This window comes from Lepeophtheirus salmonis, chromosome 10, assembly GCF_016086655.4.
Source record: "Lepeophtheirus salmonis chromosome 10, UVic_Lsal_1.4, whole genome shotgun sequence".
In the NCBI taxonomy this organism is placed as follows: domain Eukaryota; kingdom Metazoa; phylum Arthropoda; class Copepoda; order Siphonostomatoida; family Caligidae; genus Lepeophtheirus; species Lepeophtheirus salmonis.
The window spans coordinates 6,483,307-6,508,929 of NC_052140.2; the positions used below are offsets into that span (position 1 = coordinate 6,483,307).

The 25,623-nt window shown below is 32.2% G+C and overlaps 3 protein-coding genes across 22 annotated transcripts in view; 1 reads left to right on the forward strand and 2 right to left on the reverse strand.

Annotated features, from left to right (window-relative positions):
- Positions 1–621: 621 nt before the first annotated feature.
- LOC121125626 (uncharacterized) lies at positions 622–3,133 on the reverse strand. 2 transcript variants are annotated; one of them, XM_071891496.1, is made up of 3 exons: positions 2,467–3,133; positions 1,612–2,392; positions 622–850 (listed from the first exon to the last, which is right to left on the reverse strand). In XM_071891496.1, exons 1-2 carry the CDS (start codon positions 2,804–2,806, stop codon positions 1,950–1,952), a joined length of 783 nt encoding a protein of 260 aa, XP_071747597.1. In that variant the 5' UTR covers positions 2,807–3,133; the 3' UTR covers positions 622–850; positions 1,612–1,949. The 2 variants fall into 2 exon arrangements, with proteins under 2 accessions (XP_071747597.1, XP_071747596.1); XM_071891495.1 differs by having other exon boundaries at positions 1,542–2,392.
- A 4,802-nt stretch (positions 3,134–7,935) lies between these two features.
- On the reverse strand, positions 7,936–10,425 carry LOC121125383 (uncharacterized). Of its 2 annotated transcripts, XR_011782025.1 has the most exons (4): positions 10,299–10,425; positions 9,119–10,205; positions 8,823–9,053; positions 7,936–8,760 (listed from the first exon to the last, which is right to left on the reverse strand). XR_011782025.1 is itself a non-coding variant. In XM_071891388.1 (3 exons), the coding sequence occupies exon 2, from the start codon at positions 10,060–10,062 to the stop codon at positions 9,121–9,123; it is 942 nt and encodes a 313-aa protein (XP_071747489.1). In that variant the 5' UTR covers positions 10,063–10,205; positions 10,299–10,425; the 3' UTR covers positions 7,936–9,053; positions 9,119–9,120. The 2 variants fall into 2 exon arrangements, 1 of the variants encoding a protein (XP_071747489.1); XM_071891388.1 differs by having other exon boundaries at positions 7,936–9,053.
- Positions 10,426–11,844: 1,419 nt separating this feature from the next.
- The window catches only part of LOC121125530 (uncharacterized), a 28,273-nt gene continuing 14,494 nt past the window's right edge, over positions 11,845–25,623 (forward strand). For 14 of the 18 annotated variants that reach the window (XR_011781975.1, XR_011781969.1, XR_011781970.1 and 11 more), the window contains exons 1-4: positions 11,845–13,023; positions 13,089–13,164; positions 13,230–13,349; positions 13,405–13,722. The gene's annotated coding sequence lies outside the window, so the exon portion shown is untranslated. Of the gene's footprint in view, positions 13,024–13,088; positions 13,165–13,229; positions 13,350–13,404; positions 13,723–14,336; positions 14,420–16,287; positions 16,962–25,623 lie in introns of those variants that run through there. The other 4 variants (XR_011781976.1, XR_011781977.1, XR_011781978.1 and 1 more) reach the window with 4 other exon arrangements.

Genomic DNA, 25,623 nt, shown 5'->3' on the forward strand with positions numbered 1-25,623 from the left:
TATAATATAAAAAAAAACCCAATCGCTTGAGTTGTGTAAATAGCGAAGGTTCTTGATGTTCAATGAAGCTCTTGAACCTGCGGGTCTTTCGCTCAATCCGTTGGTGGGGCGTATTATATGATAGTAAAAGGGATCCTTGATGCTCAGGGAAGCGGTGGGTAATAATCCACCTTTTGGACCAGGGGTTCCCTTGCACGACTCGTAGAGGGGAGTGTATTATAGGATATCGGAAGGGGCCCTTGATACTCAGGATAGTGACGGCGATGGATTTTGATCCCCTTTGTGAACGAACGGTTAACTAGCGTAACGTGTGGACCGGGGTGTATTATAATATATTCGAAGGGGTCCTTGATACTTAGGATGGCGGTGGCGATAGGTTTTGATCCACCCGCAAAACCTTTTAGCCAAGTTAAATTTCTTAAAAATGAAATGGAGTCTCTAATGACAATTTCTTATCATATTATAGTTTGATTGTCTGAATACAATATAAATTTCAATAAAAATGTACTATATCAAGGACGTCTAGCCTTTTAAAATAATGGGTCGCATTGCCACTTGAAATAATTTAATGGGCTGCAGAACCTATCAAGTTAAATTTCTTGAAAAATGACAATATAAAACTAAACTATTTAATAAAAATTTATTTCAACTTTACACTAAATATAAATTAAAGTCTAATGTAAAATTGTAGGAACAAGATCGTCTTTAGGTAGAAAAAAATAAAAGGTGCATTGCCTTCCAGAAAGAATGATTTATCAAGCTTTTTCTTAATATCCTTGATTTTTGTGATAACGTCTTCTTTAAAAATTGGTGAATTCTATTATTAAGACAACTTTTATCTCGTTCAAATCTGTAGTAAAAAAATAATGAAAGGTAATTATATTTTTTACTCATAATAAGTATATTTGTTTCTGCGTAAAAATGTCGCATTATATTCTCTATAGTTATAATTTACAATTGTTGCTAATTATTTGTTGAATAAATTTGTAATATTTAATATTAATAACTTATGTATCTTATGATATGTCATCATTAATTTGTTTGATTTTCTGTATATGTATCACTTCAATTAAAATTGGTAATTAATATTTTTTGCAATAGTTAATCGTTTTTTTGGTTAACCTCCCCCCTACTTCTTTACCTTAATATCACAAATATACGTTATAATACTTAAACTTGTCGATTTACTATTAATCTACTGCTACGATGAAAGTGTTAGTCATTAGTTTTCGATTACTAATTGTATAACATATCATATTAGCAACTTTCAGGGAATAAATTTAAGATATCACAATGTTAATAGATCTCAAATATAGAAATATGTTAGTTTTTTGTGATTTTTATAAATTAAATCAAGTATCCTGAATTTGAAAATTTTCACTACTTTTTATACTAACTCTTCTAGTGTTATTTGAAATAGTGAAGATTCTCATTTCTATAGCAGAATCATGGGAAATTATATCTTCCAAAAACATGACACAATATGTAGCTGATTTTTTTAATAAACTGTAATTAATAGTACCATAATTCTTGCTCCTAACCTTTCCTAGAACTCGTTCGTATGTTCAACCCAAAGGTAGCTATAGACTGGGATACCCACCAATTTTTTACCTGTTCAAGTGCAGTACCAAAAACAAAAAACTTTGCCTGAAATCTTGCTCAATAAATCCTGGTTCTTGTGACCAGATTCACATATTTTATCTAGAAGTGGGAATGCACTTTCATCGCCATTAATTCTTTGGATAACTCCACAATTGAAAGTATTAGTAGCAGATGAAGCGTTGAACAACTTTTTGACTAAATCTGGGCTTTTCAAAATACTACTTAGGAAGTTGTTTATGTAGCAAAATGACAAGAAGAACAAATTCGAAGTGGTAATAAGTCCTTCTCTATTAATCAACTCAATTAAACTGTTTTTCTCAGCTTCTTCTTCAGTGGTAGCTTGAATATTATTGAACTGTCGATAAACCTAATAACCCTGGTGAATATTTTCTGGCTCCGAGAGCCAAATTGCATTGTTCCATCGCAAATTCCAACTTCATCTTTTTCTCATCAGAAAGAACCGCCACTTTGAATTTTTCTTCTAAGTTATTCAATGCATCTTTAATAAGAAGTTCTTCTTTTTCTAGTTCAATGCTTTTCAAAAGAGACAAAATGTTTGGAATTTGCGAAGTCTCTGTAAGTATTCCTCCTTTCTTAACTAAGTGATTAAGACGATGAGTAGGTACAATGCAACCTTGAAGAAAAGCTTTGAAGCTCAGATTTTCTTTTATAATTATTCCTCTTTCTACCATAGGGAGTCCATTTTCACCCTCACGAAATTGGAAAATATCTATAGTTTTGGGTTTGATTTGAAGAACTTGAAATCCGCTGGGTAGAGAAATGTTCCCTTCTGAAATGAAGAAAAAGAAACCGTGAAAGTGATTCTAAACAAAAAACAGAGATGGAAACCAGATTAATGAATACCTTTCAATAAGGAGCTGACAGTTTCAAATGGAGGGATTTTTTCAGCTTCAAAAAAAGCTATAGACGCTGAATCTATCCTTTCTATCTCTTTCTCAAAGCGAGAAGCTGAAGTGGCCGTAGATGATCTTCTTGATGTTGAAGGAATGGATGTATAACTGGGTAAGTTTGGGTAAATGCAAGGAACAGCATCTTCTTTTAAGCGAGGTTTCTTCACTTTCCCATCGGGGACTTTCTTTTTCTTTCTACTAGGATTCCTATCCTTTGACTCATAAGTGAAATCATCGGGGCGAAAATGAAGTGAGCAAACAACTATAACTTTTTTAACCTTCTTGATAATCATAATTGCTTCGAACTTTTTTTTATGGCATGAATCCACTTTTGTCTTCGAATGGGATTGGCAGGGAGCCGGTGGGTTGAAACGTGAGAGGGGATTTTCTTCCTCGGTTGACCAACAACACAACCAGGTACCACACAGGGGTTTGGCATGGTTAATTAATCACCTTAATGATTAACTAAGGTATCTTTCAAAGAATCCAAATGGATGCCGCTTGAATTTAAATAGAACTCACGTTATACTCAACTGTTATAGTCAACTGGTACTACACAAGAAGAGTAGAGGAAAAAGGAAAAATAGTGACTATTTCAGTTATATCGTCTTCCTTGGTTCAGTCCTATGGCCTGCATTACGGTCTATTTTTTAGCTGGCCCGTTTTTTTTTAAATTAGTAATCTGAAGAATGAATTTTCTTTTCCTTAGCATTTGTCATTATTATTTAATTCCTGAGTAGTGAACATTCTTTCCTAAATAGATTCAATTATACTCAAAACTTGATTGAAGATCCGTGTGTTCTCATAAAAGCCTGAGAATTTGTTGCGGAATTATAATTGTAATTACTTGACGGACTCAGAGTAGAATTTAATAGATTGACATCGGAGTAATATTAGAAATGTCATTGTTTATATCCTTTTTCCTTCATCCCTTATCCCAGCTGATTGTAGCTGATCTAATAAAACGTCATGAGTATTATTGTTTCTCTCCTCCAAAAGAGTATTCAAATTGTCAGGGATAGTATGTTGTTTCTTGGTTGTTTTTTTAAGATGCCCATTCTACACTGGGTTTTCATCACTGATTATGACTATTGTTAATATAAGCTTTCTGTTATATGATTTTGGGGATAAAAAATGTATTAGTAGGGGGGTAAATCAAATTCAATTTTAGCCCAACTTCTCGGATGCAAAAGGATCTTCTAAGCACTTTTTTTTTTGGGGGATCTGGCCGGCCTCCTCACCCCAATATTACTTGGTCGCCCATGGATACATATTTTTTAAATCCATTTTCAAGGTAATAAGAAGAAACTCGCGAATGTTGTGACCATTAAAGCCTTTTTATGCTTAAAGCAATAGTTTTATAACATTTTAACTTTATAAAGTTCAGTTTTAAGGTCTAGGTTACAAAAAAATTTAAATTTTTTCTAAATTTTTATTTTAGCGTGTGTAATAGGGGTCCAATTTTTAGAGTAATTCGATCTCCTATTGTATTTTTATGAAAAAATATATTTGAAAAGTTTCAGTCTTCAAAGGCCGTTTTTTGACTTTTGGAAATTACTTTTTTTAACAACATTATCTATTGCTAAAGGGGTTCAGAAGTTTGAATTCCAAAGTCATGTTGCATAATTTCGGAAATTTGAATTTTAAAGTTTTGTTTTTGAATTTTAAAGTTGTGTTGTTGAATTTTAAAGTTATGTTGTTGAATTTCAAAAGTTTCATTAAAGTTCATTTTTTCAAGGGGTTCATAAAAATAGAATCCTTATTTTTCATTTTGAAGAAAAACAAATTGTAGTACTAAGAAATGCTTTTGCAGAATTTTTTTTCCAGAGTGTTTGAAGATCATTTTGCATCAGAAAAGTTGGCCTAAAATTTAATTTGCTCATTTTCATAAATTGACACTAATACTAGGAGGGTCCACCTCCTAGTATTATTCATATTAGAAAAGACTTGCGTCTCATCCAAGCGCAAGATGACAACTCTATGTGGCTTTTTCTTCAGGTGATTCAATCCCTTTTTTCCTCCTGTAAACCTCTTCTTGTAATCGATTGGCTTCTGGAGTTGCTTCGTTGTTCTCTTGTAACTTTTAAGTCCAAAGTCCTTCGTTTGGCCTTCTCTTCTTTCTCATTAATGACATTTTTGACAGCCTCCAAAATCTCATCTGGTTTTGTTGGACGTTACCTAACCCTCTCAGGAGCCTTAGCAGTCCTCTCTCCAAGGTTCAGCATCAGTCTGCCTGGAGATACCAAGGTCACAGCTCATTTCTGTTGATGTCTTGCTTCGGTGTGAAAGAGCTAAAACTCCATCTGAGTCGTCAGATTCATGTTCGCCATGATGATCATCATTATAAAATGCTTCATCACTCTATTATATAAATATTTTCAAGATATCAAATGGATTTACTGATTGGAATAAAAATTTTAAAATTAAATTTCAAATATTAAATTTTTTGGAAAAAAAATTCAGATATTCACAGCTGTTCAGAAAAAAATTAAATTTAAAAAAAAATATTTTTCAAAATTTAATTTCAAAAATTAAATTTTATGCTCTCTAATAATGAAAAAAATTTCCAGTAAAAAAGAAAAAAATCCTCCTATTTTTTTAGGGAGGGAGGCTACAGCCCTGCAGACGCTTCTGTGAGTATAGGTCATGCATGGGCCAACAAAATCAGTCTATTCATGGATCCCTGGATTCCTATAAATAATACAAGCACATGCAAATCCCCACGTATTGGATTTTTTGTAGTCTAAATAAATTTTTCACCTTCATCAACCTAATTAATTTCTATACCTGTAAGTATATAATTTAAATCTATTTTTAATTTAAGATTGGATAATGATTTTATGTTGTCTTCTCGATTAATTCGGTTCATCTTCCTTCCAGTCTTGCATTAGAATGTTTCTTTCCATTTTCAGCAGTGATTAAAGGGGTATACCTAGGAATTATTATAGGGCTTCCTCCAAGATGTAATGATGGTATAGATATTTTCTTTAAAATGATTATTTTTAATGAGTCATTACTCCATTGAGGCTGTTTTAAAGTCAGATAGTAAAAAGTGAATAAAGCAAAAAAATAAAAATAAAGTGAACTCGCTATAATAAGTACGGTGATTTTCTTTCTGCATTTATAAAGTTGATAGGATATATCTAATATAACAAAGAATATAAAGAATTTAATGACCATACTTGAAAAAATCCAGACAGATACTTCTGTATGCAAAAATATGTCTTATGTAGTTTAAAAAAATATGAATATACTACCAGATATATATTCCTTCGGAATAGCAATCTTCCATAATTATTGAAGGTACAAATTTTTAGGGAAATGATGTAGAAAAGTATTATTTCCTTTAGCAGTGTTAAATGATTTCTGTTTTTTTTTTTTAATTAGTTGAAAAAAATAATGAACGTAAAACAAATTGTCCATATAGACCATTAATGCTGGAAAAGTATCTCAAATCAAAATTTCTGAAATGGATTTTTAAATTTTCAACGAGGTTATAAAGTCCTTCTTACGAAATGAATATCACTTAATCACGAATGCCACATTTGATTAAGCTTGAATCTATTTTACCAATTATTATATTTTTATGAAGTATCAGACATTATTATAAAATAGGAATCACTATAGGCCTTCTGTTCAAGTTGAATGGGAGGGTATCATTCTCTTATAAAGTCAAATAAATGTTGAGCAGTAGCTTAGAGGAACATATAATCACCAGTATATAAAGAGTTCTTCAAGAGCTTAAGAAACTTATAAAATATTTTTGCATTATGAGTAGAGGTCTCAGTAGCTTGGTAAAATACATCTTTTCCTAGTCTTCCAAATGTTTCTGAGTCCGGATCAGATTACTACAACTCTGCTATAGATTAATACCCTTTGCTGCCAAAATAGGAGCAGCATCCTTCCTATACTGAAAAGTCATTTATTAATCATATCTTCTTCATAAGGTCAAGTTGAGAATAACAACCCCTGAAACTTCTCTTATAACTTCATTGTAGATATTGCCAGTAATGACACATAACTATAGAGTAGATCTATCTAGTTCGTCAAAAGGAAAACTTAAAAGGCTTCTCAAAGTGAATGTCTGAGGAATCTATTCGTTAGTAGTGTTCCTGGTTTCATCTACATTTCAGAGTAATGAAAAGTAATCCTTCGTTATGGAAGGCATTATAAATCACTGGAATTAAATCCTCTTGATGTCTTAAAAAAGAACACAGAGAAAAAATTATAAAGCAGTGGTTCTTAATCTGGGTTCCAACCCGTTGGTTAGTTGTGCTGGGACGCAAAACAACCAGTGGTTTCTGATATCAACCGGAACTATAGTGGATGGTGTCTCTGATGATATTACATGAATTCGCAGTGGGATCCAACCCATTTGTTAGTCGCGTTGGCACGCAATACAAGCCGTGGGATAGGATATGAACCGGGGCTACACTGGATGGCGTCTCTTATTGTAATACATGAATTGACGAAGGGTGCTCACTCTAAATCACGCCTTGTGGACATGCTGCGTATCCCTTGAACCGATCATCAATTTGTGTCTCTAGAAAGGGTCTTGGAAGATAATGTTGAATTTATGATTTTGCACATTAACGATCTTTTTCAGTTATTATGCAAATTACATTTTTTTTTTTTTGCAAATTAACAGATTTCTTACTCTAACTGCAATATATATATATATTTCCGGGGGTGGGGGGGTCTATAGCCCTAGGGTCAATCGAGGTAACTAGAAATACATTAAAAACTAGAAATGTATTTCTAGTTACCTTGGTCACATATAGTATTGCAATATTTTCAAAAAAATGACAGAGGTTGCGCGTTTTATCTTTAAAATTCTTACGTTGATAGTTAAATTACTCTATTAATAGTATATTAATTCATGATTTTTTATAAAATGTTTAATTGAAATATGCCCAATCGTAACTTTTTTACATTTGAAATAACTGTTGGTAAGTGTAAGTAGATTTTAGCATAATTTTGCATCATAAAGTATGGTAAGTAGGTCATTCGAAAAAAAAAATCAAAAATATTTTTTCTCTCGTTATATTACTTGTATGAAACGTTCTTCGCCTGATAAAATTATTTTCAGGCCAAAAAAGGAAAAAAATTTAAGGGTACAGGCGAGATTTTAGTATCTACATTAGATTTATAAAGTAACCACGTACACCTACTACCAATTTAATAGTTGGAGAACAAAATAATCAAGAGGCGCAGTTAGGATTTTAAAATGAAGGGGGAGACTGTTGAAGGATTTCACTAATTTTGGATGTTGAACATTAGTTACAATATTGATCAGAGCTATGGAGCTAAGAACTTAACACTTCATATGTACACATGCTGATCATTACATAATCACTAAAATTCCGGGAATTTTCAAACATGGAATGTTATATGTTGAAGGCTAGAGACGGATGTAGATATATTATTCTTCATGATAATACTCTTTATTTTTTTACATTTTAGTATATAAACGAACAAATTAATCTACAAAATATATAAAATGTGATTATAAATATTATTCCTTAGATCAAAATTGAATGCACTTCGCTATTGGTTACTTCCCATTTTATTGTAGACTGCCTATAACTGTTTCAAAAATAACAGACAAAATTATTGAAAATTTTGTTAAAAATGACATTTTTTCATATATTTAAAAAAATTCCTAGTATCTTCGTAGATCCATGTAAGGGAAAATTCATAATAGACCTATAAAATAAATTTTATATAGAAATATATCCAGCATATTCCGAAACATTACACTCCTTTGCAACTGTACAGAAATACGTTAGTAGTTACTAGTATATTTTTTTAACTAAATTACATTGGCAAAAAAATATGGGTAATTTCGATCATATAAGCCATCGAAATAATTAATGATGTAACAAATTAAATTCAATGACAAATCTTAATAATTTCAATAACATAAAAATTAACAAAATCAATCAATCAAATATAGTGTAGAAATAAAATCCGGCTTCCCTCCTATGTTATGTTTCAAAATGCTTATAGAATATTCTTTCTCCAATGTTAGACTAATACTTTTAGGATTCCCGATAAACAAACAAAAAATAGTCAAGTCATTCGAATCTTAAAAATAACATTTCCAAGCTGTATTCTTCAATAACCTATGTAAAAACGTGAGTATTAATGCGTGGAAAAGGCAAATTATAGCACCACTCTGATAAAGTAATACATTAATCCATCTTCATTAAAATACCCGTGGGATATTTGTCGAGTAGTGAGCTTCCTAAAGAACAGAGAAATACTTATATATAGAAAAATACAGGGATTAAATAAATTGAAATTTACCAAACGCAAAAAAAAATGTATTTCTTATAATAATCATTCGACCACTCAATTTGAGACCATTCAAAGAGCATCGTTTCGTATACATTACCATATACGTTTCTTATATTTGATATCATGAGCAATGCCTGTCTAAGTGAAACAAAAGTAATAACCCCAAAGTTTTAACCTGAAGAAATTGGAGTTACAAAATTACAAACTTTGAAAATGATGTAGTCTTTTTGATGTTGCAGCCTAATAAAAAATTAAATGTAATTAAATAGGCATTGTTTAATTGTATTTCATCGCTAAATACTCACACTCACAAATCCGTAAATTTGCAATTCCATTTAATGATTATCAAATCTCTACGAGAGTTTAAAGAGAGTCTGGATGTATTTGTATCAATGGTCTTCATCATTTTGAGAAATCTCTGTTTTCTTTGTTCAGAGGATAATAAAATTTTCTTTGTTTCGAAGATTACTTTAATTTCCTTGGAAAATTCTTTACGAGTAATTTCATTAACATTATCAGATTCAGACTCGATTGAGGAAATATGTTCCAATTGGGGATACAATCTCTGGAGAACTTCACCGGCTTTTTTTAAATGTGGTTTTCCATCCGCTATGAACATCTTGAATCTAGCTTTGTTAAAAGAATTTCCAAAAGTTCGTTGGATACTTTGGACCACAAAATGTGCAATGATGTCTGGATTGACAGTAGAGATATCAGTCAGATTGATGAGGTAAGGGTTATACAGGAAATCCTCTTCCAAGGGACCTATCATTATTGATGTTAATCGTCGATCTCGGCAGTCCTTCGTCTTATCAACAGCTATAAAAAAATCCTTCTCCTCAACTTCTTCCTTAACTTTGCAGATGACATCCTGACTAACTTCTCCAACCCATCTATTCATTGTATATCGGCAGGGAACAGATATACCAAGATATTTCTTAATAAACTTTTTGAAATTGGGGTGGTCAATGGTGCCTAGGGGTATGCTGCACGAAACGAGCATCTTCGTGAGGTCTGCGTTGAAGCTTTCATAGTCTGTAGTATCATCAATTAAATGTGTCCTGTATAAAGCCATATTCCTGAGATGAGTGGGGGATATTAAGTGTTGCTCCATTGTAGAAATGGGACTAAAAGGGCACTTAAAACGGCATATTTGACACATTATGTCATCTTCTTCCGATAGGAAAGTCCAAATTTCCTCACCTCCATTATCAGAAATCCACGCGTAGGGAGAAACAAAGTTTGACATTTTCAAGAACAAAGGTAGTCTAGTATCTTCCAAATTAATATTTTGATGAACGCACTTCCAACAAAACGATCTTGTAACGAATGAATAATAATAATAATAAAAAAAAGAATATTGCCCTGGGCTTGACGTTTTTTTTTCCTTTTCTAATTTAGAGATGTGGTTTTTGAAGATTGTAATGAGAAGGAGGGAAAAAATATACATAAAAAAAAAAAAAAAGAAGATATTTTTCATCTGACCATTTCTCCTAGGAGTTCATATTTTTCCATTTGGATATCCTGGCCACAAGCGTTTTGATGGTCGCCTCATGTTCTGTTCAAGGGTTCTCTTGTCTGTGTGCCTCACTCGGTTGATCTCACCTCCTTTAATGGAAGGTCCTTTCCATCAAGGTCTGTGATAGTGACTTCCGACCTTGTGAATCATTGCTTCTATGCTCAAATATATTTAAATTCCTCCAGATCCTCTACGGAATAATGGAACACTTCTATTAAAAGACAGAAAGCCCAAGTTCTCATCCTCCATCCCTTGCTCATTCATTGAAATTCTGAAGTTATTTTCTTCTTATGTCAACTCTGCGCCGTCTCTTACTCTAAGAAAACGATTTTATTAATAAGAGTCCTTCAGTTTCCATGATTTATATAATGCAGAAATAACTTATCTCAATTAATATACGTTTTTTTCTCGATAGTTTTGTTTGCAATGGATATTCTATTCTGCTATTTAATATTTTTATTCCTTTAATAAATGTCTCATTTCATATGCATATACATAATAATTTACAATTGCCGCTAATAATTTGTTGAATCTAATTGTTTTATTTTATATTAATAACTTCTATATCGTATCATTTTAAATTTGTCTGATTCTCTGCATATAACTTCTATTAAAAATTTTAAAGTATATAATTTTTTATTAGTTGTGTTTTTTTTTTAATTTACACATACTTATTTTATCTACTATTACAAAATACGTTATAATACTTCATTACATTATCTTAATAACCTTTACTATTTCAATGTAAAGATAAAGACGTCATACTTTGTAATAAATAATAATTACAATTAATATCAAAAGATAAAACCATGCTTCGTACAAATTCAAATGAAGTAAATAATTATTATATTTGAAATATTGAAATCCCCTACTCATCGGGAATGGATCTCTTCAGTGTTTCAATCTTGGAATCTTCTTCGCAAGGGAAGAGTCGACTCAGCTCTCTGAAGATGAATAATCAAGTTATAAACTGAAAGTGCACATGAATAATGATATAGATAGCACAATAACAAAATCAAACAGAAAAAGTGATCTTGTTATACATTGCACACGCCAGCAATATCTCATTAATACAACAACATTATTATTTCTTATGTCAAAAATATCTATGTGATTTGCACCAGACAATACTACATACAGTGCATCCTGTATACACGTTCGGTATTATATGCACACGGCTGCAAAATTTCATTAATACGACTACATTATTATCTTTTAGATCAAAAATATGTTAATGAATTATGATATACATCATGGAGCACTATATACAGTGCACCCGTTGACTTGTTGCCATATATTCATACATAAAAACAGACAAAGTATGCTTATTAACGTAGTATTTTTTAGTAAATCCATTTATAATTTCAACACTTATCTAAAAAATGAAAAACAATGATTATATTTGACGTGAAAGAGTCCGAACTTGTTTTTCAAACAATGAGCATCTCTATCCCTTATAATTCTATGCCATCTACATTGTTTCAACCTGAATAGTAATTTCCAAACTAGTACTGTCTCGCTATGCCAAACTGCCACCTATTAGCAACTTTTCTTCCACTATACATTAATTGCTCCTTCTCATCACGCTCTACAAAAGCCACATCATTAAATAAGAAAAGAAAAAAAAAAGCCAGTACTCCAGTACTCATTATCCATTCATTACAAGATCGTTCTGTTTGAAACGTGTTCCACAAAATATTAACATAATAGAAAAATCATAAACTGACAACTACCTTTGTTGTTAAAAATGTCAAACTTTGTTTCTCCCTACGCGTGGATTTCTGATAATGGAGGCGAGGAAATTTGGACTTTCCTAGCAGAAGAAGATAACATAATGTGTCGGATATGTCGTTATAAGTGCCCATTTAGCCCTCCTTCTAGAATGAAACGGCACTTAGCATGCCCTACCCATATCAGGAATGTTGAGTTATTCAGAAAACATGTAATTCACGAGGACACAGACTCCGGAAACTTCAATACAGACCTCACAAAGATGCTCGTTTCGTGTAACATACCCCTAGCCACCGTCGATCACCCTAATTTCAAGAAGTTCTTGGAGAAATATGTTGGTAAATCCGTTCCAAGTCGAAAGTCCACGATTAGATTGGTTGGAGAAGTTAGTAAGGATGTCATCTGCAAAGTTAAGGAGGAAGTTGAGGGTAAAGATATCTTCATAGCTGTAGATGAGACCAAGGACAATCGAGATCGACCAATGACATCGATACTGATAGGTCCTTTGGACGGCTATTTCCTGTATCGCCCGTACCTGATCAATCTAACAGATATCTCTACTGAAAATCCTAACAATATAGTAGATTTTGTCGTCCAAAGTATCGAAGGAACTTTAGGAAATTCTTTTAACAAAGCTAGATTAAAGGTGTTCGTCACGGATGGAAAACCACATTGTAAAAAAGCTGGCGAAGATCTACAGAGAGTATATCCCCAATTGGAACATATTTCTCCTACGGAGTCTGGGCTCGATAATGTTGATGGAGATTATAGTAACAAATGTTCCGAGGAAATCCAAGCTATATCCGAAGTAAATAAAATGTTTTTATCCTCTGGACATAGAAAACGGAGCTTCCTCACCATGATGAAATCAATTTATGATACAAGGTCCAGACTCTCTGTAAATACGCTTAAAGATTTGCTTATCATTAAATGGAATTGCAAATTTACGGATTTATGAGTGTGAGTATTTAGCGATGAATAACAATTTAAAAAGGTCTAATTAGTTATATTTTTGCTCTAAATAGGCTGCAACATCAAAAAGAACACATAATTTTTAAAGTTTGTAATTTGAAACTCCAGTTTCTTCACGTTAAGACTTTGGTATGTTGATTGGTTTTTACACTTTTATTATATATATAACATTACTTTTCATTTCATTTAAACAGGTGTTGGTCAAAAATAAGGAACTTAGAAAAAAATGGTAATGAATACGAAACGATGCTGTTTGAATGGTTCAAACAGATTGCTCGAATGATTATGATCCAAAACGCAGCTTTTCGTTTTTGGTAAATTTCAATACGTTAAATGCCCTTATTTTTCTGTATGTACGTATATTTTTAGGAAGCTCACAGTTCGACAAATATCCCACGGCTATTTTAATGAACATGGATGAACGTATAACTTCATCAGACTGCTGCTATAATTTACTTTTTCCATGCATTAGCAATCACGTTTTTTATATTGGTTTTTGAAGAATACAGCTTTGAAATGTTATTTTTAAGATTCGACTCACTTGACTATTTTTTGTTTGTTTATCTGGAATCCTAACAGTATTAGTCTAACTTTGGCGAAAGAAGATTCTATAAGCCATTTGAAACATAACATTGGAGGGAAGACGGATGTTATTTCTACAATATGTTTGATTGATTTTGTTAATTGGTATGTTATTGAAATTATTAAGATTTGTCATTGAATTTAATTGGTTTCATCATTAATTATTTCGATGGTTTATATGATCGAAATTACTCCCTTTTCTTTACCGATTCCATGACATTTTGCCCAAAAAATATTTGATAAATAATTCCTTAAGCATTATTACTAAGTAGTTCTGATTCCCATTCATGTTGTTCCGATTTTGAACAAATGTTTTAATTTTTTATCACAAATTGAAATTATAATTGTTGGATTCATGTAGTAATAAGGATGTTTTCATATGAAAAATGAAGTTTTTTACATCTTATGATAACCCCATATGATACCGTGCATTTAGGATTTAGATTGTTAAGGATATTTTCACATTATTACATTGATAAAAGCCCTTAAAATAAGTATTGCAATTTATTTTTCATATTGTTCTGTGTACGCAATAGAACACAAAAATGTGTATGGAACGCGCTCTCATTTTGGTGCTTGACGCAAGTACAAAATATTTTTATCATATTAAAAAAATAAATCGAATAATTTGAAACTTGAAAAGCTCATATCTTAGCCATTTCAATAAGTTATTACATTTTTATATTCAATGTTTAACGTTTATCATTTCAATGACATAGAATGTGTTCATATATTTTCCATTTAACCCAAGTTTTTATAATGAAATTTATATATTATGTAAAATAAACACTATTACACATCATGTATCTAAGCCAATTTCTTTGCATGAGAGAGAGCAAATCAATTTTCTATCGAACAAACATTATTTCAAACACCTTCTCCGTTGTTTTTTTTTTCAATAAAATTCTATGCAACAAATCTGGTTTCTGAAGCAAGCAGTCAACTTCATGCAAATTAAAAAAGGAATTGTTTCAAAAAAATATTGAACTACTATTTTTTCCCCAAAAAAGTTTGATGGAATTGTAAATTAGCTCTATTTTATCTGCAGTGTTGAAATGGTTACCACTAGGCTTGCGCACTGCATTATTTCTGAATGATGAAATCATTTCTAGTACTGACAGTCTTAATGACCTGTGTCAAGGACTGATGGGACCTGTCCTATCACTGGACTGTACCAAATGAAAAAACTAGTTACCTCATATAAAGGACTCCCTTGAGTCCTATAACCACATCTATTAATATTAATTGGAAACAGCGAGAGCGGATAGTTGGTTTAAAAGAAGTCTCCGTGAGAGCAACATTTCTCCCGTTATCCATATTTATACTTGTATGCGTTATCCATCTATATAATTGTGTGTACACGCATGAACGATGAGCAAAAATAGTCTACCTTTAAGTGCATATTGTACATAATATAAATTAGGTTAAATAATAAATATATCATACATATTCTGTGTCATTGAAATGATAACTGTTTAATTGTTTAACCTTCTATTAATAAAAATTAAATATTCTTTGAATTGGGTTAGAAATGACCTCTTAAAGCATTCAATTTCTAGCACTTACTTTATTAATAAGAGAAAATTATTTTTGCAAATCAGTCAAAATATGCGCACACAAAAAAGAAATTGAAAAAAAATATACGTCGTTCTATGTTCTTTCATAATTTTATTGTTCCCTGAGTTGACTATTTTTGAATTGATTAAACTCAAACTGACTGTTTCTAGATAGTATGAAGGACAATGAATGTTCAAAGATGGTTATGGTGGTATTTTGAATAATTAGTAATAGCAAAATATATGACCTTAAATTATTATCATTCATATTCGGTCCAACAGCCAAGAGTAAAATAATTTCTATTGATTAATTTATTCAGGATAAATTCTTAAAAATTAAAGAGGTCATTTAGCACGGGTACGTGGTTTAAATTTTCCTGCACGTCATATTTTCTCTTTTTATATAGAAATTGGAGACAACGACAGCGGATAGTTGAAATTCAATTACCGCAACCTTTCAATCATAAGGGAACAACTTCGCAAAGCGAATAATATATTATTGGAGTAGGAGAAGAGGAGAGACTCGAACTCAATCTGTGGAGCGAGAAATGAGGCAGGAGGAGATTACATCTCATTATGTAAAGCACTACGACATTTTTTTTGTATCTACTCTGAACCACTACAGTATAATTACAAGATGAAAGTAATAGGTATCATGGAGAGGAGCTTCTATGCTATCAAGTCTATTAATTCCTGAAACAGAAAATTAATATAAACATACTTAAATAAAATATACTGTAGAAACTCCAATTACTGTCTAATCCTTTGTGGTAACTTATTCGAACAATTGGGATCGATTTAGTCGAGATCCCTCTCCTCCCACTCCAATAATATAATGTTCGCTTTGAAAAATTATGTCCGTATTATTTCAAAGTTTCGATAATTGAAAGTATGAAGTGCAGGCAAACTTATACAATGTACTCATCAATTATACGTATAATCAATATATTATTGTTATGTCTTCGAAAAATATCTCTTGATTCTCTTAAATCTATTTTTATGGTCAGTTTTACTATATCAAAAGCTATCAAACTTTTTACATTGGAATAATTAGATATCTTAAATGTATATTTCAGTAATAATTTGATTTAACATAGATGTTTCTTGTTTGTAGGATGAAAAATATCACATTTTTGAAAGCCCAACTACAAACCTGATTCTGAAATTTACTTTTAATGACTATTTAATTTGTATATTTATATTTTTTCTAAAATTAAAAGGTTAATGAAATGAATTCATCTGAAAGCTCGGATGAGGATTTGTAGATCCATATGGTGATGAAATGAGATCTACTTGTAGCCAAGATACTTAGACAAGATTCAAGCACCCTCATCTATAATAAGTATTTTCATCAACACATGAGAATGTATTTTTTTTTTTTTGATTTCATCATCATGAGGATAATAACATCCAGAATTAGTAGAAATAAATTGTTCATGGGTTTGCTACAGACGTCGGAGCGTCAGACGGATAATATATAAACAAAATCATCTTTGCACATAAGATATGTTTTTTATGGAGCTGGAAGATATTTCATAGAAAATACGGAATCTGTTTAATTTATGAGTCACTAAACCTTTGAAAAGGGACTTAAAATATAATTAATCGATTAGCTTTAAGCATATCTGTAATTATAATGGCAAAATCTTTGTATTTCTACACCAATGCATTGTTAATTAATTTGTGATTTTTATTGTGTATTTTTGATAAACACTAATTTTATTATTTTCTCTGTTTTATTCTTTTGCACAAAACGAATATACATACTTTTGTATGACTCACCATTAATAAGCCGATAAATACTACTGCTGAGCAAATTATTGGGACCCATGCCCCTTGGTAATTATAGCATCGACAAACAACTATTGGGTTCAATTATTTATTTTTTACATTTAGCCTTTCCGCTAACAACTTCCGCTAATTAGGGACTAAGAAAAATGAGCAGATTAATGATTAGCAGAATACCCAAGCTGTAAGAATCCTAATCCTAAAATTATTCCTAACATAATAAGATATCTACGGATCTTTGAATATTTGAGCCTATAGTTTGATTAACACTTTGATGGCCTCACTAAAATCCATTTTTCAAAGGATGGAGTTATGAGTCCATTGCCTCAGTTTCACTGTGTGTGTGCGACTAAGAGATTTTTAGGTCAAGAACAAGACACGTATCTGCCCCTTACCCTGAATAATTCCTCTCTTGATGACAATCTCTGACTTTGGTGGATTCCTTAGTAATTCCCGGGGTCATTTGATAGACATTTGTATTAATATAATTTAATATATGCATTAATTATTTCAATTAGAGTTAACGGATTCAAAATCTGTCTTTAAATTTCTTCTAGCACGTACAGTTTTTTAGAGGAAGTTAATTTTGTTTTTTATAAGTTTGCTTATTTATTTGTGGTAAATCAATAATTTTGATAAAGCTTCCGCATATTTAAATTATATTTTTTTAAAATAAAAAATGGATCTATGAGTCTCAAAATTTGTACACATATCCCCCTATTATTTTTCTAAAATATAGTATAATATTAAATATATTGTCCTCCTGCATAATTGTAATAAAATGACATCCGTTCCCATTGCTCATTCTGACAATTTAAATGACTCATATGACAATATGGAAAAACTTCTAAAAGCAATTAAATATGACAGTTATAAATGGAAAATCTATTGATATCTCAAAGTTATAGGATTGCTTATGGGTATGCAATCAGGATTAACAAAATTTTGTTGTTTTATATGTCAGTGGAACAGTTTTGCCACTATGTAACATTACACCAGAAGTGACTCCCCATCTTAAGTCTATATATGTACCAGGGACAAGCAGTGTCCAGTCTGTCTGTTTAGTGGATCTCCAAAAAATCTTTCTACCACCTCTCCACATTAAACTTTGTTTAACGAAGAATTTTGTAAAAACAATGGGTAAAGTCAATTCTGAAAGGTTCTAATACCTTTCGAGAAAATTTTCGACAGATAGTGCAGCAAAATTGATATAGATAATTTTTGTTGAAATACAAATAAAGGAGGTATTGAATGAAACTGATTTCAGAAAGTCTTACGTCCACTCGAATTAAAAGCTTGGCTGGCTTTCAAATGGATAAATGAAAATTTCCTTGGAAACAAAAAGTCGCCTGCCTTTAAAGATGGAGTCAAGAACTTGCTTGATGCTTACAAAGAACTTGAGTGACGAATGTAGTTGAAAATGCATTTACACTTAGATTTCTTTCCCAAAAACCTTGGTGCGGAGATTGACATAGAAGGAGAGAGATTTCACCAAGATATTTACACAATGGAGAATCGCTACCGAGGATTTTGGAATGAAAGCATAATGCCAGACCATTCTTGGATGATGTATCCTGACAATTCAGAAAACTATACTTTTGTGTCTTGACGAAGTTGAGGAGACACAAACTATTTATAAGGTGGAGAGATCCAGGACGACCGAGAGAAGTGAGGAGAAGGAAAGGCGTGGAGGAATAATAAAAAGGTTATTTATAGGAACATCTATATTATTAGTTAAACAAAAACCTACTCTAATACATACATAAAATACACGACTATTTAAACTTAAAGCGAGGTGAAAAGACTGTACTTTACACACATATATATATACAAGAAAATAAGAGAAGAGAACAAGGGGGAAGGAATCACGAATATATTACATATACAAAAGAAAGACACATTCACAATGCTTCTAATATATCATCTTTATATTTCCCCTAAAAATAAGATAAAGAATTTAGAATACTTCCGATGAGGATAATACAAGAATTTAATATTCCATGGATGATCGATTTATAAGTGGTCTAGCTTAAGACTATTTTAATACAAGTTACACAAAATATAAGTATTATGCATATTAGTATTTCCCGGTCTTTTATTTCAACTAAATATATTTTGTTCATTATTGGTCACATCAGATTATACGATAATGTGTTGTAAAGGTGTGAATGTATACTACAAACAACTAAGCTACAAACCCAGTATTGCACTTGGTCGTTTTTGCCGTGAATTATCGTGCTTCGAGTATGGAGTTGGGCTAGTCCTTCAAATGTTACCCGCATTGGTGAATGTCCTTTAATTAATGACTCAGTTCAATATTAATTGTCATCTCATTGTCATACGCCTGGAGTAGAATTGATTTATGTGACAGCGAGGAATCCTTCATATACGCTAAACCCAAGAGATTTCTTTCTCCAATCCTGTAGTTGAACACTTTGCCTATAATCACAGATTGTAATTAACTAGATTCGTCAATCCAAATCCTTTATTAATAATGTACATGAAACTAACTTTTTGAAATCGGTTCGAACTTGAACATTGTATGGAATGTCTAGGAACGTATTTCCCGTAGGATTAACGCACCTTTCCGGTTTACCACCCAAAAAATCTTTTAAATGAGAGCAGTATCTTCTGTTACTACTTATTTACTAGGTTGAACCATTTTAGCAATATGGAAGAACTAGGACTTACCGTTTGAAATATGTTAATAGTAGGTATTTTTAGAGGCGCATGCCCATCAATGAATCGGCCTTATAGTAATATCAAAATTGGGAACAAGTTAGCATAATTAGTGATTACATTCTTTAAAAAAAAAATCTAATTCAACGTACTGACTTTGTACATACGAGAAGGTATATATTATCGAATATATCTAAAGAAGCATTCTTTGTTTGATTAGGTAATTATTTCATTTCATGTAGTTATAGTCGTTATATTATTTTCTTGAATATCCTTTGTTAAAGTTATATTATGAATGCAACTGATTTAATACAATTATTATTATAATTATTTACTTATCATGAACTGAGTTGCAAAAAGTAAAAAAAAAAAAAATGAATTTAAAATAAATTAATGTATTTCAAGGGTATATCATTTTATTCTTCTTCATCTCAAATCATTCAGAGCCAATGACTAAGGGAAAATACGAGTAATACAATCCATGCATCCTTAGTCCATTGCATAAGAAGGAGGAACTCTTTCTGAAAAAGAAAATGGTAGTATCTATATTCAGTTAAACGGACAGCAGATGCAGGATTCTAAGGGTCGAACTACTGTAAGTAATGTTACAAAGAGTTGCATTTACGTCTGATTAAACATCAAAGTTTCTTTGGAGTACTTCCAGGGCGTCTGCAGGATTACATATATTTTTTGGTGCTTGGTCTTTTGATTTTTTTGAAAAAAGGTCCACAAATTAAAATGTTTAAAAAAAAATTCTAAAATTAAATTTCAAATATTAAATTTTTGGAAAAAAATGTAACAGAAAATTAAATATTTTGAAAAAAAAAAAATTAGCCTGGTTTCTAAAAAGGTAATCTATTTTAATAAAGCAAATAATGTCTGGATATTTTTGTGTGTAACTAGTGTTGTGTTGAAAAAAAGGGGAGTAAGGCGTACGGCCGTTATCTAACAACAAATATTGAACGCCTGCAGCAGCAACACACAAGCAGATAAGACATTGCTTTTTGTTTTGGCGGGTAGCCAGAAGTGTTTAGTGTCAGTTAAAAAAAGTGCATCGAACATTGAAGTATTTAGTCCTCAATTGTGGAAAATGCAATGTCCTTGTTACGATCTGAACCGGACAAGACAATGTTGATATTGCATAATTCTTAAACATGGACGAGTCCTTTCTCTGGAAAGTCAGAAATAAACCGGAAGATTCTGGATGTGATTATGAATTAACTATAATTTTCTTTTTCTATGGTTATAACTAGTGTGGTTTCAGTCCCCTCCAGTTCAGTCTCAGTCCCCTCCAGTGTGGTCCTGGAATCAGTCCTAAAAACTCAAAAAGGTCTGTCCTTGATGACGTTACTCAACTTTATCTCATTTTTCAATGTGTTCTAGTACTGACAGTCCCAAGACTTAGTTTCCGAAATTAAACTTATTAAAACTCCAAATGTCTACTTTCCAATTATGCACCCAGTATGTGAAGAATTAAGAATATAATTGACAAATAATCATTTAGTTTATTCTATGTTCCTTTGTTTTTTAGTCTCAAGACAATACTAAAGAGTGGTGATCAACTAAAGGACCTAGAAGAGGGTATATCCGAAGTCGTTGTGTGAAAATGTTATAATCTCTTAAAAGGAATGATTTGGTTGAGTTAAATCCTGAAAGGGTAGATAGGGCCAAAAGTGAATTCCCATTTCTACATATGTGTCTCCAAGAAGTCGTCTAAAGAACATGATCGAAATGAAGGATATTTTTGGTAGGAAAAGTCAAAAATGCTGTATGGATAACAAAAAAAACAAATTTATTGATAAAAATGAGGGCATTCAAATCGTTGGATTTGACTGCCCTCTTTTTTAGATCTCAATCCCCTCGATTAATATTCTTCGGTTGTAACTGAATGGAAGGTTTGTCATGCCTGCCATCCAAATATTGACGTCTTAGGTTTATTAATGAGGAAGAAATTCTTCAGGTATGCTCAAGCTTCTGCTACAAGCTGGATAAATATGTCGTCACCAGAGGCTCAAACTTTGAATACTAACTTTGCATTAATATGTATACAAAAGTGGGTAAAAAAATAAAGTTTTTAGAAATCAATGATGGAGTTTTCGAAAAATTGGAATAGTATGAAAAAATATTCTATGGCAAATTTCCGGACAATTGAATGCATTTTGTAGGATACCAAGTTCAGTTGAAAATTCCCAGATACCCCGTTTCAAAATTCGAAAAAGTTGATCAAACCTCCTCAAAACGACACACTCAAGAATACACTTAATAGGGCGCGAGCCAACTAATAAAAATATATGATCTCCAAGGTGGTGTGACAGTTTGTAGCTTGGATATGTAACATATATTTTTCACAGCAACCTCTAATTGAGTATGATAACTATATTTAATACTAGTGGTAGTACTCGGCATTGCCTCGAGTTATTAGGCGTCGGCTAAAAGACAATCTTTGATTGAACAATGTAGAAGATAACTCCCCAAGAATTCCTCAGTGTTACTCTCCGTTTTTCATGTGCACACTCACACGTAACTACTCAATACTTATATCAATCCATATGACGTCTTCCCTCCTCAAGATTTTTTTTTTGACTGATAAAAAAAAAATATATATATATATTATGAGCACGCTTGCAATATTTCATTAATACGGCTACATTGTTATTTCTTCGATCAAAGTATGTTTATGATATACATCATGGATCACTGTTTATAGTGCACCCAGTAGCGTTTTTTTTATATTCAGATATTCGTACAGACATATTTTGCTTTATTAGTATAGATTAAATAGTATTATCATTGAGGGAGTTCTATTATTTTGCTTACTTTTTTTTTAAAGGGGAAATTTCAAAGCATCACCCTGTACACCAATGTCATGTTCTAGCCAAGTATCTAACAAGCATTCCACTTATATTAAACCTCATACAGGACTAATTAACGAATAATAATTATAATTTAGATATATTATTACTATGAACTTCCATCAGACAATAAAATGTCTAGTTTTTAACTATTTTTTGCGTAGGTAATTGATTCCTCGTGTTTGATCATACAGCTCTTTTTTATCTTCGACGAATAAATCCTTTACATGAAGTAGATGATGCTTCTAGATACATAATCCAAGACAACAATGAAGTGGTCCGATAAATTATTGTGATTATTGTATTTTAGATATAGGACGGGTATTGGAGCCTCATCTGAAGTATCCGGGTACGGTACAAGTAAACTTGTATTATCCGAGAAGATCCAAAACTAGAACCTGCCTCAGGTACTTGTACTTTTATGGATCCTCAAAAAGATCTGAAGTATTTTCAGGACCTTAAAAAGCTTAAAGCTTATAGTTGGTACTTAATCCTAGTTAAAAAAAGATATTATCTATAGCAATATCTGTATATCTTGATTTGTGCTCGGAGCCAAATCTACGTAAATAGTTGCTTTGCGTGACAAGGTGATACGTCACTAAAACAAAAAATGCACTCTGTATTTTGATGTCAGCTGTCGATGTTTCTTCTTTTTTTCCTCGAATTTGTTACTGCCTTTTCTTTCCTACTCTTCCCTTTTTCCAGTTCCACTATCTGGCCTTGCTGCCCACTACAGATAGGACGGGTCTTGGATCCGGATCTGAAGTACCCAGGTACTGGATAAGTAAACTTTTATTATCCGAAAAAATCCGAGACCTGAACTGGCTTCGGGTACCATAACTTTAGGGGTAATAAAAAAGATCCAACGGATTTTCCAGGTCTTAAAAAGCTTATGGAATGGATTTATCTTAATCCTAGTTATAAAATAAAGATTTCATCTACCGGGTGCGGCGAAAAAATATTTACACTTTCTAGAACTTTATGAAGATGTATTTCAACAACCAGCTGTAGTAGGGTATGTCAATAAAATAAAAATAACTAATATGATGGCTTGGCCACCCTAATCATCGATGTATGTCCCTTTGGAGCAATGATGGCTTCCAGGCGGCCATGGAAAGCCTTGTACCCATTGTGGATGTAGTTATCAGACATAGCATCACAGTGCTGGTTGACGGTGTGCTTGAGGTTGTTGATATTTAGATGCAGACCTTGGACCCAACATGCACCCAAAAAGTGAATGGGTTGGCTTCTGGTGAGTAGTGGGCGACATCATATTTGGCCAGAAATGCAAGTTGTACTCCAACCACTTCTGGGCCTTTTTGGACGTGTATGCAGGCGCAAATTCCTGCTGGAACCCCATGTTCATGTCCAAGTTGTTGGTCTGGACCCATGGTAACAACTTCTCCTCCGTTGGTTTCTTGCCAGCGTCCAAAAGTGCGCAGACGAAAATTCGTTGGTTACGTTCAGATGACATCCTCTCGACTTCTAAGACACTTAGAAAGATCTTGTTTTTTTATATATTTCTTTTCTTGTTTATTTTTAGTATTTGGCCGGAACGATATTATCACATTCAAAAAAGCATGAACTATTTAGCAAAAACGAAGTGTAAAGATTGTAAGGATTACGAGGACTGTATATATATAATAACACACTTCATGCGTTTGTGGACTGCCCTGCCATCTATATCCTAAAATATTTGGTATCTATAAATCTAAAAGGGCTCACGAATGGGGAAGAAAAATATGTTAATGGTCTTGTTCTTTTTGGAATTTCAAAGAAGGAGGGTGGAACTTCTGAGGTAACAAGGGCTTTGCAATTCTTAATTGTTTAGAAAAGAGAGTAACAATCAGGATTTGTTGCAGAGTTATAATTGTAAGTTTTTGTTGGACACCGAGTAGAATTCAGGATCGAAATTGGAGTAATTCCAGCACATATGTCCCTTCTATACGAGTATACTGAGTGTTATGTTGGATCACTCTAAAAAAATTAACAGTCCTTTTGGGTCTTTTAAGTGCACTATAACAGCTGAAATGACGCAATTACTAAATACGCCCTTTCAATTGTTGAAGTTTCATCATAACCTCTTTCAAAGAGACAAGTTATCTGAAGTTTGAAGTAGTAGGCTTGTGGATACAGCTTATTATTATACATTCTAGCTATCATTCATTATTTTCTTTATTTTGTATTCTTCAATCCTAGCTAGGAGTAAAGAAAATAAAAAGATGGCTAAGACCATAGGACTGAAGGACCGACGTATCGGTCCTTAGGACCGTTGAATGGTATAAAAGATCAGACCCATAAAAAAAAGAAGACTATAGGAGGAAGGAGACTGATTAGGAAACCAGTCCTAGAATTCATCCAATAGTAATAGAGTGGGATTTGTGTTAATTTCCTTCCTTTCACGGTTGCTTGCAGATTATCTAATTAAACCTCATACCAGCCAAATTGTTCTCCTCCGGAACATTATTCAAATTATCAGGGGAGCCAACAGTGGCATCGCTAGGTCCTTTTTTTTTTTTTTTTTTGCCTGGGGGGGCTTAATACCATCTAAAATTTCTAAAGTTCCCCACGTCAAATTTTTATCGTTTCTAAATAAAATATACTTATTTATATAAGTAATTATATACCATTGTTTAACCCCCCCCCCCCGCAAGGATGAAAGCTAGCAATGCACCTGCTTCCCCCGTTTATTTTCGGTTTCTTTTGTTTCAACATAACATACCGGCGGGGACATATATTATGCATACATATTATACTAGAAACCTGTAAGCAAAGGCTCAAGCGAATTACATAAAATAAGATCAAAAGGCCAATGGTAGACAATTTGTAATATTTGTATGGAAAAAACACTTGATAGGCTTGATATTGGAATTAAATAATTACATAAAAACTGTGATTTATGAGTTTCACAGGCCTGATTTTTAATATATAGTTATATATGTATTTGCCGATTTAAGTCTAAACTGCCGATAAATGGCCGCCTTTTGAACTTATATTATGTCATTAGAGTAGTTTTTCAGCTCTTCTACCCTATTTATAGCAGGCGCTCATACGAGGCAGTTCTGAAAAGTTTTCCGATATCAACATGAAGATAGCAACACTCGTTAATATAAGCTAGTCACAACTATCTA

Coding starts and splice junctions, on each gene's coding strand:
- LOC121125626 (XM_071891496.1), bottom strand. CDS start 2,806: ATGATTATCAAGAAGGTTAAAAAAGTTATAGTTGTTTGCTCACTTCAT. Junction 2,393..2,466: donor TGTCAGCTCCTTATTGAAAG/GTATTCATTAAT, acceptor TCTTCATTTCAG/AAGGGAACATTTCTCTACCC.
- LOC121125383 (XM_071891388.1), bottom strand. CDS start 10,062: ATGTCAAACTTTGTTTCTCCCTACGCGTGGATTTCTGATAATGGAGGT.